This window comes from Scomber scombrus, chromosome 15 (assembly GCF_963691925.1).
Source record: "Scomber scombrus chromosome 15, fScoSco1.1, whole genome shotgun sequence".
Classification (NCBI taxonomy): Eukaryota; Metazoa; Chordata; class Actinopteri; order Scombriformes; family Scombridae; genus Scomber; species Scomber scombrus.
In genome coordinates, this window is record NC_084984.1 from 27,481,395 (window position 1) to 27,497,938 (window position 16,544).

The window sequence follows — 16,544 nt, forward strand, 5'->3', positions numbered from 1 at the left end:
ATCAATGTAATCACACTTCTATGTTGTGCATATACCTCCCCTAAAATAGTAGGCGGTCCTATTATTTACAGTCCTATTTATTGTCTAATTTAATACTTCTTAAGCTGAACACAACAGTGTCAGATTGGTGTTAGGAGGCTGTGAATAATAGAATATGTGCTATGAGACAATATGACAACACATGACTTCAGAGTGATTTTCTGATTGACAGCTGTAAGCCGCACATTTTAATACAACACATCTGGTTGACAACAAAAAGTTGATGGACCAGCAACAAGAGCTGGTATGTTGGTTAAAATGATGTTTATCATTATATGACAAAACCACACATTCAAAAAAACACTTTTGTTTTATTGCTTTTAAGTTACCCATAGTGGATATCAGTTATTCAGTTATTAAATACTATACTATAAAACAGTTCAGAAATAAAATATGAGCAACAACTATTGATTCATCTGATGTAATATGTAAGTCTGTAAACCCAACATCATTGTTTTGACACACTGTCTTGAGCCAGCCAAAGGACAGTGATAGCACCAATGTTTTCAGCTCCATACAGTAAAAGAGCATAGATACATTAAAGCACAGAAACTATCATGGATGACTTGGTTACAGACTTGTACATTGTAAAAAAACAACAACAAAACAAAACAAAACTTTTAGTGTATAGTAGAACAAATACAGTGTGTAGTATGATTCTTTTAAAAAGTTAGCCATTTACATTGTTTTTGGCATGTAAAATGCAAACTGACCTCGAGATCCAATATTACACTTATGAGGAGACAACATTCAATTTGAAAAGCTACAAGGTGCATTCTCATTTTAGGATTTTGTTGTTTAATCCTAATAATTGATGATATTCTAGTCTAACTGTTACACTGTAAAGGATCATTGTGCCTGTAAGGTTTCCAGCATGGTGACTCATTGATGCTGTTGCTCTTCACCCACCTGGTTCAAAGTGGAATGAAACAAGCAACAATGCAGCTGAGTGACACTGCCATCTTTACAGCCTCCAGCTCATGTTAGCAAGGATAAATGTAACAGGGCACAATTCACTATACTGTTCTGGAATGTGTGCATATATATATATATATATATATATATATATATATATATATGTTTCAACCCGATGATGTACAGGTTGTTAGATGGGTGAGGGGGCGCGCAGTGAGCTGCTTAGAACCGAGTCCCCAAACACATTGGCGTAGGAGGCTTTGAGGAACTGGACGTAGTTCTGCAGGCTGCGGTTGGTGCTGTCCGACTGCTCCAGGCGATCCTTCACGTCCTGCAGTCGGCTCTGGTACCGCCGCTCCACCTGACCATCGTAAATATAAAAATGACACATCTACAAAATCTTATACACGCAAAAGCTTTGCGCAAAGTGTTGATGGAGGCTTTTACCTCCTCTTTGCTGCGTCTCAGTTGGTTGATTTCAGAGGCAGTCCTGCTGAGCTGGGTCTCCAAATCTTCTATCTTGGACTGGGTGGAGCGTTCTTTGGTTGTAGCACGGTCTATGGTCTCAGACATCTGGAGATACATATGACGCATTGGACTTAATTAATGGGCAACAGTGATATATATCCCTCAATTCAAGACATGCACACTTATAATTACATACAGCTCTGTACACCCGTGCTGCACTAGCCCTTTGGTTCAGATGAAAAATAGCACTGTGTTAAAGAAAATACAAGAGCTCATTTTTGCCAAACAACCCTGTATGCGTTTTTTTTTTTTCCAAAGAAGCTCCGTGTTAGGAACTCTAACATCGACTTAATAGTGTATTCTTCAGCACACACTTTATATGACCAGTGTTTAACATGTTCCAGCTGCTGTTGTTGGGTTCAGACCTGATGGCGAGCATCATCCAGTGCCTCCTCTAGCTTTCGGCTCAGCATGGAACATTCCCTTGTTTTCTCTTCAAGGCGGAGCTGATTGCCTTGGACGCTCTCTTCCCGTTTGGCAATGACAGCCAGCAGGTCACCGTTCTGACCGACAGCCTCCTCCAGTTTTCTGGGAGATGGCAAACAAGAGGACAGTTACTTTAGCTGTCAAACAAAGCACTTATTATATTGTTAGGTATTAGCTTGTCTATTGTTATTCTAAGGATCAGTATTATGATATTATTGATATCTGATCTGGATCTTGGGCCTGAGTGTGGTAAGTTGGCTTGATAGTGCACCCTAACAAATTTTTAGAGAGCCGCCACCTTTAAAATTGCTGTAGAGTAACGTCATTTGGTAGGCATGAGTTAGAGCCACACTCTAAAACCAGCCAGCTATTTTGAATTTACTGTGAAATGTAGTGTTGTACTTTAACAAACTCCTCCTAGAGAATTAACCAACTTTAGATTTAAAAGTGACCATTGTGACCATCTAAAGATCATTGTGATGCAAAGTTATAAGCTCTCAAGTTTTCAAGGAAAGCTCTTGATGTAATGTGATGGTAAATCGGCATGTTTCACCATGAAACAGGAAGTTGTTGTAACTTGGGGTCTAGGAGTCCAGTCCTGAACACGTCTACATGTCATATTGTCACAGCACCACCTACTGACAAGAGGTCAGTCTTATGTGATAAGCATCATTTGATATACAGCATCATGACATATAAGTAGTGAATGTTCTGTAGCGCCACATAGCGGACACAGGAAGTGATATTTAACTCCTACGTGCAATGATGGACATTCATGACAAATGCTTATCCATGTCAGGCAACTTCCACTAAATATATTGCTGCATTAATGACCCACTTGTGTGGCACTGCCTGCTGGCAACAGGAAGTGAAGTTTTGTGTTACAAACTTACTGTGATTTACCTGAGATTTAAAGTGTGTGTTCTACATGTGACATGCAGCAACATAATGTAATTTGGTGTGTGTTTAGATAGTTATCGCCTACATGCAATTTCCAATAATCAGGAAAATGTATTGCTGCAACCTATTGCTCTGTGCCCTGACTTGCAAGATGGTGCGAAGGTCCGATCATCGCTGCTTGCAGCTTTATTTCATATTGAGATGCTTTTTCCACATTACATTATAAAAGGTATATGTGCAGATGCTTTAACTTCTATGGCTTGTTTTTTGGATCAATAATAAAACACCCGATCATATTTAATTAAGAACAAGTTGAGACTAATCAAATCATTTAGATACATTTTCATCACGAATTAAGAAAGAGAAGCTAGGAGCAGTTGCTGGTCATTAAAGGAAAGATGTGCTGTGTCATCTGTACAAAGTGTCACAGCCAGCAGAGAGGCTGTTGATGAAGTACAGACCTTTCCAGAATCTCCACTTGCTGCTGAAGCTGTCTGTTTTCCTCCAGCAGCACCTTGTTCTTCTGCCTGAGGAACTCCATCTGGCTGCCCTGAGTCTCCACCTGAGTCAACATAAAACAAGTGATAAATAATCAAATGGCTCTGTTTTTGGTTTTCTTCTGCTGCTACCATGCACTCACTAAAAGTGTTGAAGTGAATGTGCTCTTACAACAAATGTTACCACTTTTAAAATGCTTTTCAAATCACATAAAATTCAACACTAAAAGTTAACACAATAAAATTGCTGATTAATAGCGGTCTTGATCACATGTCAGTGTTTTTGGTGCTGGTGGGATTAAAACATTAAAACTATATTTCCCATAAATCATATAACTTCCTATCGTTTATTTCTCCTTGGTTATGGGTAAAAATGTTTATTGGAGCTATTTGTTGTTCTTGTAAGATTTAATAATGAAACATTAGTTCATCAATAATTTTTTCCCTTTGCTTTGCTTTTGTTTTGAAGGAACTGGGCAGCTTGGACACACAAGGTGAATCTATACCAGGACAAGAGAGGCAGCAAACGCTATTGTTCTTTGTCCTCAGTTGTTTGATGTTGAGTTTATTTATTTATTTTCCTTCATTAAAAAAAAATGAATCATCAAGTTAAGGACAAATCACCACTACCATGTTTGAAGTTATTTTTTTTCAATATTCAATATCTGACAGTGGGATAATTTCTGTCTGTACTAAATGTTCCATCCAGCACCCAGCAAGCTTTCAGCAAAATCTGACCTGATGATTCACAATCCAAAATGCAGTCCAGAAGCCTTACTGCTTTTTCCAAATGTCTGTGGTAATATCTGAGCTTGGAATTTAAAAAAAAAATCATGATTTTGTGATGCTATCTTGAACGTCATGCATGGGACTGCTGTGACCTTCATGCGTATGTCGGTCAGTGTAGAGCTGAGCTCCATGCTGCGTCTCTCCTGGCTGCGCTCCCTCTCCTGAGCCTCCTGCAGCTGGATTTCGGAGTGTTGCAGAGCTTCGGGAAGATTCTCCAGCTCTGCCAGCCGCCCCAGCAGCTCCCTTCGCACATGCTCTATCTCCTTATCCAGCTCTTCTCGCACCGCCTTGGCCTCCCGCTCCGCCTCGGCCAGCCGGGCGCAGTACTCGTCCGCCTCAGCCCGGGTTTTCCTCACCTGGAGGGACGAATCGCTTTGAGCTTTTTCATGGACATAAACGGCAACCATTGGTAATATCTGCTGTTCTATCACAATCTCCTTCATGTACCTGGATCTTATAGCTTTCCAGCAGGTTTTCATATTGCTTGATGGAAGCTTTGACATGTTGGAGCTCTGACTGAGACAAAGCCAGCTTCTCCTCCACTGCAGATGCTGTAGCCTGACAGGAACACACAGCTTCATTAGTTATGAAATGAACAGGACAGTCCACCCTCCTAATGTAATATAAGTCAGTCTAAGTCTGTTAGAGTAATACATGGAGATAGGAAGGTCATTATATAAAGATACAGATATGAAGAAATTACAATCAGGGCAAAGCCAGGTTAACACTAAATGAATGTGTTGTCAGTGTAAAGTGGTTGGGTGTATCACCTTCAGGGACTGGTTCTCCAGTTTGACATCAGTACTCTGTGTGGTCAGTCCGTGCAGGTGATCTAACAGGGCTTCTCTCTCCGTTCGCCCTTTTACCTCCGTGCCCTGTAGCTTCTCCGTCAGCTCCACAACACGACTGCAGCACATTACAGAACATTATACGATGCATATTTTTTATCTATATTATCAAGATGCCCTACTTTTGAAACCCAAGTAGTAACTTTGACAATGAAAACAATAGTTAGAGCCCAAATACTATAAAATATAATATAATGTTACTAGTGCATTATTTGGACATCCCTGCTGCCAATTTCACATTCATTCACGTTCAAAGCTAGAGAAAATGATCAACTGTTTTTCAGCTGTGTGTGTGTGTGTGTGTATTTACCTGTTCAACAGAGACAGTTCAACCTCAAGTTTACTTTTATCTTTTGCTTCTTGGGTATGGCGACTTTGCCAAGTCTCAGCTGCTGACAGTGCGTCTGACATCTGCTTCTCCTGTTGGAAGACATTTTTAAAAATGAGCTTTTTCGTTATAGTGATTTTTTTTTTTTTGCTTGATTCTGTTACAGACAGTAGTGCAGAATAAGGGTGGGTGTATATGGGTCAATGAGGTTTTTTGTGTCCATGTGGTTTAGTTTAAATTTAAAGGGGTTAAAATGTGAAAATAAACGTATGAATAACTTGTACACATTATTTCTTGTGGACGTAGCATCAAATTTCTGCTTTTAATCCATTTAGAGAGAATATATTAGAGGATTATGGCAAAAATGTCTAAGTGGTATAACCATAAAAACTTTGTACTAAATAACTCAACTTGCTTAAAAACAGTAAATTGTCAATAAAACACCATATCAACTAGTTTGGCATGATCTTACATTATAACTTTTATATTAAATAAAGGTAATGGAATACAATTGTTCTAAATATTACGTTTCATCTGGGTAACCATGGAGATCAGGAAACATTTACATTTTTTAAATGAAGTCATTATTAGTATAAGTCCACTTAAATACACTGTAGGTGATAAAATATGTAATATTTATCATTCTTGTGTGGTTACACCATTTGACATTTTCAGGAGCCTTCAGTTTGCAAATGTCATTTCAAATGACATAAAAGCAACAAAAATACAAAATGTACATTTTAACAAACTTGATGCTGCTTTTAAAACTAGTTTTTAAGTTATTTTTGAATTGCTCATCTTGCCGACCCTGATTTGTCACTGACCCACACGACAAAGAAGGATTGAAGCTTTCTTTAAAAAGGAATAAAAGAGCAGTTAACTACTGACTAAGTGTTTCTTTAATCTATTAATTTCACTAAAGGTGATGGTAATAAGGATAATGGTGATAACTATATGAATGTAAGATGCTTGTGTAGAACAGTCTATCTGCTCTGTGACACAGGCCTACCATGTCCAGCAGCTGCTCGCTCAGCTGGCCTGCCGTGTCCTCGCTACGTTCGGCTCGCATCTTCTGGGCCCGCGTGGCACGTTTCAGATCCTCTCGGTCTACGTTGGCGTGCTGCTTCAGCCTCACCTGCTGATCCATCAGGTGATCCATCTCTGCCTTCTGCTGGTTGGCTGCTCGCTCCAGGTTCTGGATAAAAGGATAAAAGATAAACAAGAGGCACAATGGCACTGACTGTAAACTTCATTACCCATCCTCATCACTCTAATAGAATTACATATGAAAGCTTGTGTTAGACAGATGACAGACCTTTATCTGCACAGCCAGCCGGTTATTCTCAGCTTCTTTATTACGGAGCTGTCCCTGTAAATGAGCTCTTGTCGACTCCAGACTCTTGGATAAATCTGATGTGCTCTTTGTATTATCCTGCATTCACAAAATACAGCAGAAAATTTACATTAGTAACAAAAATGTCTTGTGCTTTGATTTCCATTAGCGAAAGATTCAATTTTGGATCCCTGAGCTGTATTTCTAGTAGAACACATCATAAAGAGAGAAATATGGGCTCACAGTACCTTTTCAGTATCTAAAAGTGTGGCGAGCTGAATAACCTCTTTCTCTTTCTCTTGAAGTTTCACCAGAAGATGCTGTGAAAGGAAAAGCAAGGCAAGCTTAATTAACAGCACATTTCATATACAGGGGGGAACTCAGCGTGCTTTCTATGATGAGATGAAATATAAAACATGTAAAAGAAGTTTGATAGGTATTAGGAAAGAAAAAATAGAGAAGGAGAAATGATTCAGGCTGATGAAAAATAAATGAAATCATAAGCTTCTATTCAACTCACAGCATTCTCTGCCTCTGTGTCTGCCAGTGTCTTGAGTAAAGCGTCCTTCTGCTCTGACAGGCTGATTGACTCCATCTGTTAATGACAGCACACATGAAAGTTACTCTGCTTCTAGATTTTATATTGCTGCTGAAAAACCAACAGGACAACTATGTAAGGACCAGGGAAAGACAACATAACATGCAGTGAGGTATTTCTCTGCTGCTTATACCAGGGTGAATATCCCTTTAACATCTCTGGCTGTATTGCAGGTAATGTTGTATATCAATGAGCAGTACTGCTTTGCGTCAGATGGAATCCATTTCATTGGATTTTTGCCTTTCTGAAGTGTAATGAAGTACTTTAATTTGCCAGGTGTTTAGTTCACTATCAGCTGTTTTATCTATTCAAAGTTTCTCAGTTCAGTTACAATCTTGCACATCTTGATATGATAAAATCAATTGATATAGCAACTGATCATAATCAAATGAGCTTGAATCCTTTCATAATCAAACTGGATTGAATTTGCACCTGCATTTGTAGAATGAAGCAGAGCTCATACATTAACCTGAGACAATGTCAAGCTCATAAAGACACTATAATAGATCAGGCTTGTTTTCAAAATGTTCTTCTTCATTAGTTCCATTCGAGCTGAGATGAGCTGTTTCTTATAAAAATGATACCTATAGGTGTAATGAAGCGGTGCAGCAGGTGGAGGTGGTGATGGTATAGATACAGCTGATGTTTAGCTAGAATACTGAGGTAACTGTAGTCAAACACTCACAGCTCAGACCACAGCTCCACATCCTGTTTGTTTGTTGTCACGAATTAAATGTTCATTGTTAATTAATGCTCTTTCTTTTTGCAAATATATTAAAAATAAAAAACTGAAATATTGCATGTACATAAGTGTTCACACCCTTTGCTATGACACTCAACATTGAGCTCAGATGCTTCCTGTTTCCACTGATCATCCTTGAGATGTTTCTACAACTTGGTTGAAGCCACCTGTAGAAAATTCAATTGATTGGACATGACTTGGAAAGGCACACAGCTGTCTATATAAGGTCCCACTGTTGACAGTGCATGTCAGAGCAGAAACCATGACGTCAAAGGAATTGTCTGTAGACTTCCGAGACAGGATTGTATCGAGGCACAGATCTGGGGAAGGGTACAAAAAAATGTCGGCAGCATTGAAGGTCCTGAAGAGCACAGTGGTCTCCATCATTCGTAAATGGAAGAAGTTTGGAACCACCAGGACTCTTCCTAGAGCTGGCTGCCCAGCCAAACTGAGCAATCGGGGGAGAAGGGCCTTCGTCAGGGAGGTGACCAAGAACCCGATGGTCACTCTGACAGAGCTTCAGCGGTCCTCTGTGGAGATGAGAGAACCTTCCAGAAGGACAACCATCTCTGCAGCACTCCATCAATCAGACCTTTATGGTAGAGTAGCCAGACGGAAGCCTCTACTCAGTAAAAGGCTCATGACAGCCCGCTTGGAGTTTGCCAGAAGGCACCTAAAGGACTCTCAGACCATGAGAAACAAGATTTGGTCTGATGAAACCAAGATTGAACTCTTTGGCCTGAATGCCAAGCGAAACGTCTGGAGGAAAACAGGCACCTCTCATCACCTGGCTAATAGCATCCCTACAGTGAAGCATGGTGGTGGAGCATCAGCTAGCTAATAGCATCCCTACAGTGAAGCATGGTGGTGGAGCATCAGCTAGCTAATAGCATCCCTACAGTGAAGCATGGTGGTGGAGCATCAGCTAGCTAATAGCATCCCTACAGTGAGGCATGGTGGTGGAGCATCAGCTAGCTAATAGCATCCCTACAGTGAGGCATGGTGGTGGAGCATCAGCTAGCTAATAGCATCCCTACACTGAAGCATGGTGGTGGAGCATCAGCTAGCTAATAGCATCCCTACAGTGAAGCATGATGGTGGAGCATCAGCTAGCTAATAGCATCCCTACAGTGAAGCATGGTGGTGGAGCATCATGCTGTGGAGCAGGAACTGGGAGACTAGTCAGGATCGAGGGAAAGATGAACGGAGCAAAGTACAGAGAGATCCTTGTTGAAAACCTGCTCCAGAACGCTCAGGACCTCGAACGGGGCGAAAGTTTACCTTCCAACAGGACAACGACCCTAAGCACACAGCAAGACAATGAAGGAGTAGCTTTAGGACAAGTCTGTGAATGTCCAGCCAGAAAACAGACTTGAAACTGATTGAACATCTCTGGAAAGAGCTGAAAATAGCTGCACAGCGATGCTCCCATCTAACCTGACAGAGTTTGAGAGGATCTGCAGGGAAGAATGGGAGAGATACCACATATACAGGTGTGCCAAGCTTGTAGCTTCATACCCAAGAAGACTTGAGGCTGTAATCGTTGCCAAGGTGCCTCAACAAAATACTAAGTAAAGGGAGTGAATGCTTAGCCTATGTGCATGCCATATTTCAGTTTTTTTATTTTTAATAAGTTTGCAAACATTTCTGGGGCAAGTGAAGGGGTGTGAATACTTTCCAGATGCACTGTAGATAAAGGCATCTCTCTGGATATCTTTGTGGTGTGACTACTCTATATGTGATGTCATTGATATATATCTGTGGAATAACACTCATGTCATGTTTCTTTTTTCCACCCTAACATTCCTAACAGCTTGTGTCAATCTCAACTGCACCCAGTCTGTAGGGGCTGAGTTTTTTCCAGAAAAATTGACCAGCATGATCTCAGTAGTGCAATACATGTTCACATGACTCCAATAATTTGTCATTATTTAATTCTCCTTTTAAATGCATATACAACACGGACAGACGGGCACCTTGCAAAGACTCGCTAACATGTACTACTACTACTGACTACGCTTGATTTTTGAGTGTCCTGTTATTGACACTATTCTCCCATAATGCACCAAGAAAATGGAACAGCTGCTCACGGCTGGATGAAATTTAAAGTAAGAGTGGCTGGTGGTGAAATAGTTCCACAATCATTTTTGCATTCTGGTAATATTTAACAATATAATACGTTCATTTCTTGTATACTAATGACAAAAAAGCGTATTTTAAGGTTTAGGATACACAATTATCATATAGCATGGAAGTGAGACACAGCCGGTGTTTTGAGGATCCATCCTAACACACAGTACCTGGGAGCCGTGTTGCTCTCTAAGAAGGTGCCTCAGGGTTCTGTTTGTAGCCTCAAATGTCTCCAGTTTCTGCAGCAGCAGCTCCTTCTGTCGGGCCAAGACTGACGACTCAGAGCCCGACAGCCTCTTCACCAGCAAGGAAAGAGAGAGAGAGGTCATGGGTACACAAGGAAAACATCTCATAATGTCAGAAAATGATCCTGTGAACAATCTCAGGTTGAAAAAGCAGCATGTTGGTCTAGAACTACCAGGCTGCTACTGAGACCAAACACTGAAATGATACTCACGCTGCCGCAAGTGCCGGACATTTTGGAAACAGATTCTCTCAGAGCTGACACCTGCTTGGCAGCTGCTGTCCCGTCCACCTCAGCCTCCATCAGTTTCATTAGTAGAGTGTCTTTGTCTTGTTGTACGCTGTCCCTCTCTAGTCTGCAAGAAAAGACACAAACAACCAGTCAACACAGACTAATGACTATTACTGTACCAATATTCCTACAGGTGTACATGCAAATTAGATAGATGGATAGATAGATAGATAGATAGATAGATAGATAGATAGATAGATAGATAGATAGATAGATAGATAGATAGATAGATAGATACTTTGAGCCTTCTCATGAAATGACTTGGTTATTGCAGCTACATCCACAGTCAAGACACAGAAAAAAACTAAAATAATGACTAAATGACAACAAATTGTACTAATAAAACAAAAATACTTGTAATGAATAATAATAAAATACTGTACTACAACAAAACTACAAAAAAAGTGCCAGAAAAAAAGTGTCCTGCAGTATCTAAAAATGTCTAAAAGATTTAAAAACCTGTTTACACGGCATACAGTCTAACACACAAACACACAAACACACACACACTCACACACACACACACACACAAAGACACAGACACAGACACAGACACAGACACAGACACACACACACACACACACAGGGACTAAGCACAATATATATGGCACTATTGTTGCACTCTAATATATATCTATATATTTATTTATCTGTAATATATACATATATATTTTCATGTATGCTGCTGGGATGGGAATGCTAAACAAATTCTGTTGTATTTTATGTGCAATGACAATATCTATCTATCTATCTATCTATCTATCTATGTATCTATCTATCTATCTATCTATCTATCTATCTATCTATCTATCTATCTATCTATCTATCTATCTATCCATCCATCCATCCATCCATCCATCCATCCATCCATCCATCCATCCATCCATCCATCCATCCATCCATCCATCCATCTATCTATCTATCTATCTCCATAGATGTTGTTATTGAGATTTTATAGAAATAATATCTGAAAGTTTGAGATCTGCTGGGTTTTTGTTGTTTAGAGATCTTGACAGATCAGAAGAAAAAACCCTGCATTAAAGAAGAGCGATGACATCAGATGTGTCTTCAGGCTCTGGAGAATCAGAATCTAATTTCTCTTCCTTTTCCCACAGGAGAGGAGTCACACAGAGCAGCTGCTCTCTATCTGGAACATTCTAACCCAGGATCTGTTCATTCTTCATACTTCATACCAAATGTAAAACATTTGTGATAAAAGGCCTGTCACACTGAAAACCAGACCAACAGTCTTCATCTATATCACAGCTGGCCATGAATGACTTTCAGACTGTGAAAATGTTCCAAATTTAAAATGTTGCCCTTATTTAATACTCCCAGCCAGGTGGTGTCTCTGCTGCTGAGAGTGAAATAAATGAACTAACTAAATACAAATATACACAGTGCACATTAGCACCATGGAGGCCTCCTTATACCAGCTTACACTAAACTCTGCATTGCTACTCTTCATTATATTACATCACAGCTGAGGACGAGAAGAGGAACAAAGAAGAAGACGAAGACGAAGAAGAAGAAGAAGAAGAAGAAGAAGAAGAAGAAGAAGAAGAAGAAGAAGAAGAAGAAGAAGAAGAAGAAGAAGAAGAAAGAGGAGACATTGTAGAAGAAGGAGAAGTAGTAGAAGAAGAAGGACAAGTAGTAGAAGGAGGAAAAGTAGTAGAAGAAGGATAAGTAGTTAAAGAAGGGGAAGGAGTAGTAGTAAAAGAAGGAGAAGTAGTAAAAGAAGAAGGAGAAGTAGAAGAAGAAGTAGTAGAAGAAGAAGGAGTAGTAGTAGAAGAAGGAGAAGTAGTGAAAGAAGAAGGAGAAGTAGTAGAAGTAGTGGAAGAAGAAGGAGAAGTAGAAGAAGAAGGATGCAAAATAGTAGTTGAAAAAGTAGTAGGAGGAGGAGCAGAAGAAGTAGTAGAAGAAGGAGGAGCAGAAAGAGGAGACATTGTAGAAGGATGAGGAGAAGAAGTAGTAGTAGTAGAAGAAGGACAAGTAGAAGAAGGAGGACAAGTAGAAGAAGGAGGAGAAGTAGTAGAAGAAGGAGAAGTAGTAGAAGAAGGAGGAGAAGTAGCAGTAGTAGAAAAAGGAGGAAAGAGGAGAAGTAGAAGAAGGAGGAGGAAAAGAAGAAGAAGGAGAGGTAGTAGAAGGAGGACATTACATTATATCACAGCTGAGGAGGAAGAGGTGGAGGAGGAGGAGGAGAGAAATACGAGGCACATGTGAATCACTTGAGCTGTGGTTCAGTAGAGTAGTATGATATGATATATATTATGATATATACCTGATGTAGTATTTACTGTGATATATATTATGATATATACCTGATGTAGTATTTACTGTGATATATATTATGATATATACCTGATGTAGTATTTACTGTGATATATATTATGATATATACCTGCTGTAGTCGGTGTCCTCCATCATCTTCCCCATGGAATGACGTAGTCTGGAGTTCTCCCTCTCAGTCACCTCCAGCTCTTTGGTCACCTCAGCCAGCTCCTCCTCCTGCTCTGCGATCACCCGCTGGGAGACACTCAGCTGCTCCGACCGACGCTCCAGCAGCTGCTCTTTCTTCCTCAGCTCCACCTGTATACACATTGATGGACACACACACACACATACACTGACTTTAACTGTGGTCATACAAACAAATGTGTCTGAAGCGATCACTGTTATCATATCAAATACATGTAATGAGATAATAATAATAATATATGATAGGATCAGATAGTGATGAGGGAGCTGATAAGGCAGTGATTTGTGAGACCAGAGGACAAACCGACCTCATTCTTCAGAGAGCTGACTTCTGACAGTAAGCTGTCAATCTTCCTCTCATACTGGCTGATTCGTCCGTGAAGCCCCTCCTCTTCTTCTGATGCGAGGTCGGCCAATCGCAGTACACTTTGGGGAGGTTCGGGTTCTGGATCAGGGAGCAACGGTGTGATCTCAAGGCGGTGCGTTGGCCCCTTTGTGCAAAAAATACACTTTGAGTAACACTAAAAACTGAATCAGCTGTTTCACAATGCACAGATAAAAACCTTATGGAGGACAGAGATTAAATGAGTTGTAATGTAATTTTCCTTTAAGACAATGTTACCTCCCACTTGTATGAGCCGTCCCGGATGGAGGTCTTCCCCGGCGGAATCCACGGCACTCGAGTTTTGACTTTGGCTGAAGGACGGAGGTTTCCTTTGTCGGCCTTGGTCTTCCCCTTTAAAACACAAAGCATGTCAGTGCTGTCTGTCAGTCTGCAGAATATCTCCATGGTGTGTGTAATATGAAGAATGTATGTATGAGCTTCATTCATGACTGACTGACCCATCAAGGATTTGATTAACAACACATTTAAAATGACAAATGAATTCATGAAAACAGCAAAAACTAGAAGAGTGTACATAGTAGCATGTAGATGTCTGCCAGGTGTGTACAGTCAAAATTGCAGCGAGGATAACAAAAATGGGGATTTATTCATCTCATATTGCGCCTTACTTTAGACGATCATAACATATCAGGTTTGAAATTAATCTGCAGATGCTTCAGTCAAGATGAGACCAAACTTTTTTTATTGATATAAGTTTTTAAGCCACAATAAAGACAAAAAGGTGGCTTGCAACAGTCTAAGTAAGCCATGTTTTTAGCCCAGCCAATTGCCAGAAGTGCTTTTTGCTATGTTGTAACACATATCATAAAATAGTGAGGACTGCTAAAAAGATGAAAGTCTAAAGGGGGTTCTGTTATGTTCATTTTAAACTCTATATTTTTATTCTGGGACTCCACTAAAGCAGCTTTACATTTATCTTCTACTGGTTCTTTATGCAGCCTCTCAGTTCAGCCTCTGTCTCTAATAAGCAGCTCCTGTCTCTTTAAGACCCGCCTCCTGATGAACCCACTCTATTCTGATTAGCTAATTTAGTCATGTTAAGTTACCACCGATGCAAACCCAACATTTCCTGCTTCATCATAAAAGCTTTTGAATTTATAAATAAATAGAGACTTTTATTGTGAAGAATTGACAGGAACAGAGCTTTGTTACTGGTGCTAAAAACTGGTCGACATCAGAACAGATGGAGATATTTCATTGCTCCATGTTGAGCGGATCAGTTAGTAATAATGCAGGAAGGAACAGTACAAGCAGAAACAGCCACAGTGATGATGATGATGTTTGATGAAGAACTAAAGCTTACTTTAAGCTTTACAATAGGCTCATAAGTAGTGGTGTATAAATGTTCACAAAATATATTAGGCTCATGGGTTCAGTAGTATGTGAGATTAGCTGCAGACACACACACACACACAGGAACACACACACACACACACACACACACACACACACACACACACACACACACACACACACACACACAACAATGACACACAGTCCAAACATCTGTAAGGTTAACCTCTAACCTGAGGTGACCTGGAAGGACTCTTCCTCTGGCTCTTCACGTGCACGTGGACCGCTGTGTCATCGTTGACGTGCACATGAATCGGAGGCGAACTTGAGCGAGTTCTCATTGTTTTCTTCTGTGGTAAGTTAAAAATAAAGCGGTTAGTGTCTCCAACCACTGTAACCAATCCCATCCACATCTATAACAAGATACACTGAAAAATATGATATGATATTTGAGATGAACTGCAACACAGTTCAGCTTTTCATTCAAGATAAATTGGTTTACATTTCTGTACACAAAATGAAAATACATTTGAGAGATAACTGTGTAAATATCACTTCCACAGGTAATAAAGTAAAATGTCTATTGCAGGCAAAATCTGTGAATTAAACAACACCAAGAAAAATGGTAGAAAAATAGTCTCCTTGGAGTAGAATAATGTGGAATATAATCATTTAAAGCTGTGAGGATGAGGATGAGGATGAGGAGGATGAGGGGAAAAGTAGCTGCAAACTCTTACTAATCCCATTAACAACAACACTAAATTAAACTCAGTTCAGTTCTACACAAATAATCACAGCTAGGAACTCCAGTGTACAACACATGCACTGACTTCATATCATATACTCGGTCATGTTGTTTTGATGAGTCAACTAGCTGAGTCAGTCTTATAACGTAAAGGACATGTTTATATATAGAAGTCAATGTAGCTTAGCTAAAAGTATATATTAGCCTTAGCTTATCAGCTAACCTTGACAACCACGGAGGATAGGCTGAACAATGCACTAACAAGCTTCAAGTCTTACCATATGACACACCGAATAACACTCGTCAAGACTTGGAAATATATTTCATTAGCAAAGCAGGGCTTGATGTTACTCAGTGAAAATAAGCAGCTAAGTTCACTTAAAAACTCTGATGGAGCACAAGCTTGGATAAACTTCATCAGGTAGTGACGCTAACTGCCCTCTGAATCTGGTTGGTCTGTTTAAAGCACGTGACAAGCTTTCTCCAGCAGCGATTGGACAAGAGCCGAATTTCTAACGTTTCTTAGCAACAAGCTTCTCAGCCACAAACTGCAGCAATTATCAAAGATACTCTGTATGTCAAGATGTAACCCGCTCTCGTACGTGCATCGTTTACTAACTACTAGACCGCTATCTAAATACTGTTTATATGCTGATGTTATGCTGTTTGTGGCTTTAAATAACTGCGATTTCTTTTAGTCGGGAATATAATAATAATGTCCTTTACTGAAACACATTACCAGCTGAAACCTGAGAAGATAATCGTTTCGTTGTACCGCAGAGTACACGACAAGTCTACCAGCATCAAGTCAGAGACAATAACTTACCAACTATTCTGGTGAAAACCGTGAAAATAAAACGATTTAAAACCGCAAAATCATAAATATTACGTCCAAAAACACGACAGAGGTGGAACTTAATGCAGAGAAGACTTTTTCCTTCTATTGCTGTTTTTTGATGTTGTGTGTACTGTTATTAATACTGTAGCACTTTCACAGTGAATGAGAAGTGCTCA

At 39.9% G+C, this 16,544-nt stretch overlaps 1 protein-coding gene across 1 annotated transcript; it reads right to left on the reverse strand.

The window, feature by feature from the left end:
• Window positions 1–1,144: 1,144 nt before the first annotated feature.
• Window positions 1,145–15,843, reverse strand: odf2a (outer dense fiber of sperm tails 2a). Its single transcript, XM_062434438.1, has 19 exons — window positions 15,809–15,843; window positions 15,019–15,135; window positions 13,709–13,822; window positions 13,395–13,577; window positions 13,010–13,197; window positions 10,531–10,672; window positions 10,244–10,369; window positions 7,124–7,198; window positions 6,852–6,923; window positions 6,586–6,702; window positions 6,280–6,465; window positions 5,253–5,362; window positions 4,865–5,000; window positions 4,542–4,652; window positions 4,187–4,450; window positions 3,270–3,370; window positions 1,848–2,010; window positions 1,402–1,527; window positions 1,145–1,315 (listed from the first exon to the last, which is right to left on the reverse strand). Exons 1-19 carry the CDS (start codon window positions 15,809–15,811, stop codon window positions 1,145–1,147), a joined length of 2,505 nt encoding a protein of 834 aa, XP_062290422.1. The 5' UTR covers window positions 15,812–15,843.
• Window positions 15,844–16,544: the final 701 nt, after the last annotated feature.

Excerpts from the sequence above, each read along its gene's own strand:
- odf2a (XM_062434438.1), bottom strand. Across the intron at positions 13,578-13,708 it reads ACGGCTCATACAAGTGGGAG|GGGCCAACGCACCGCCTTGA; the intron begins GTAACATTGTCT and ends TTTTGCACAAAG. Across the intron at positions 10,673-13,009 it reads GAGGACACCGACTACAGCAG|ACTAGAGAGGGACAGCGTAC; the intron begins GTATATATCATA and ends CTTTTCTTGCAG.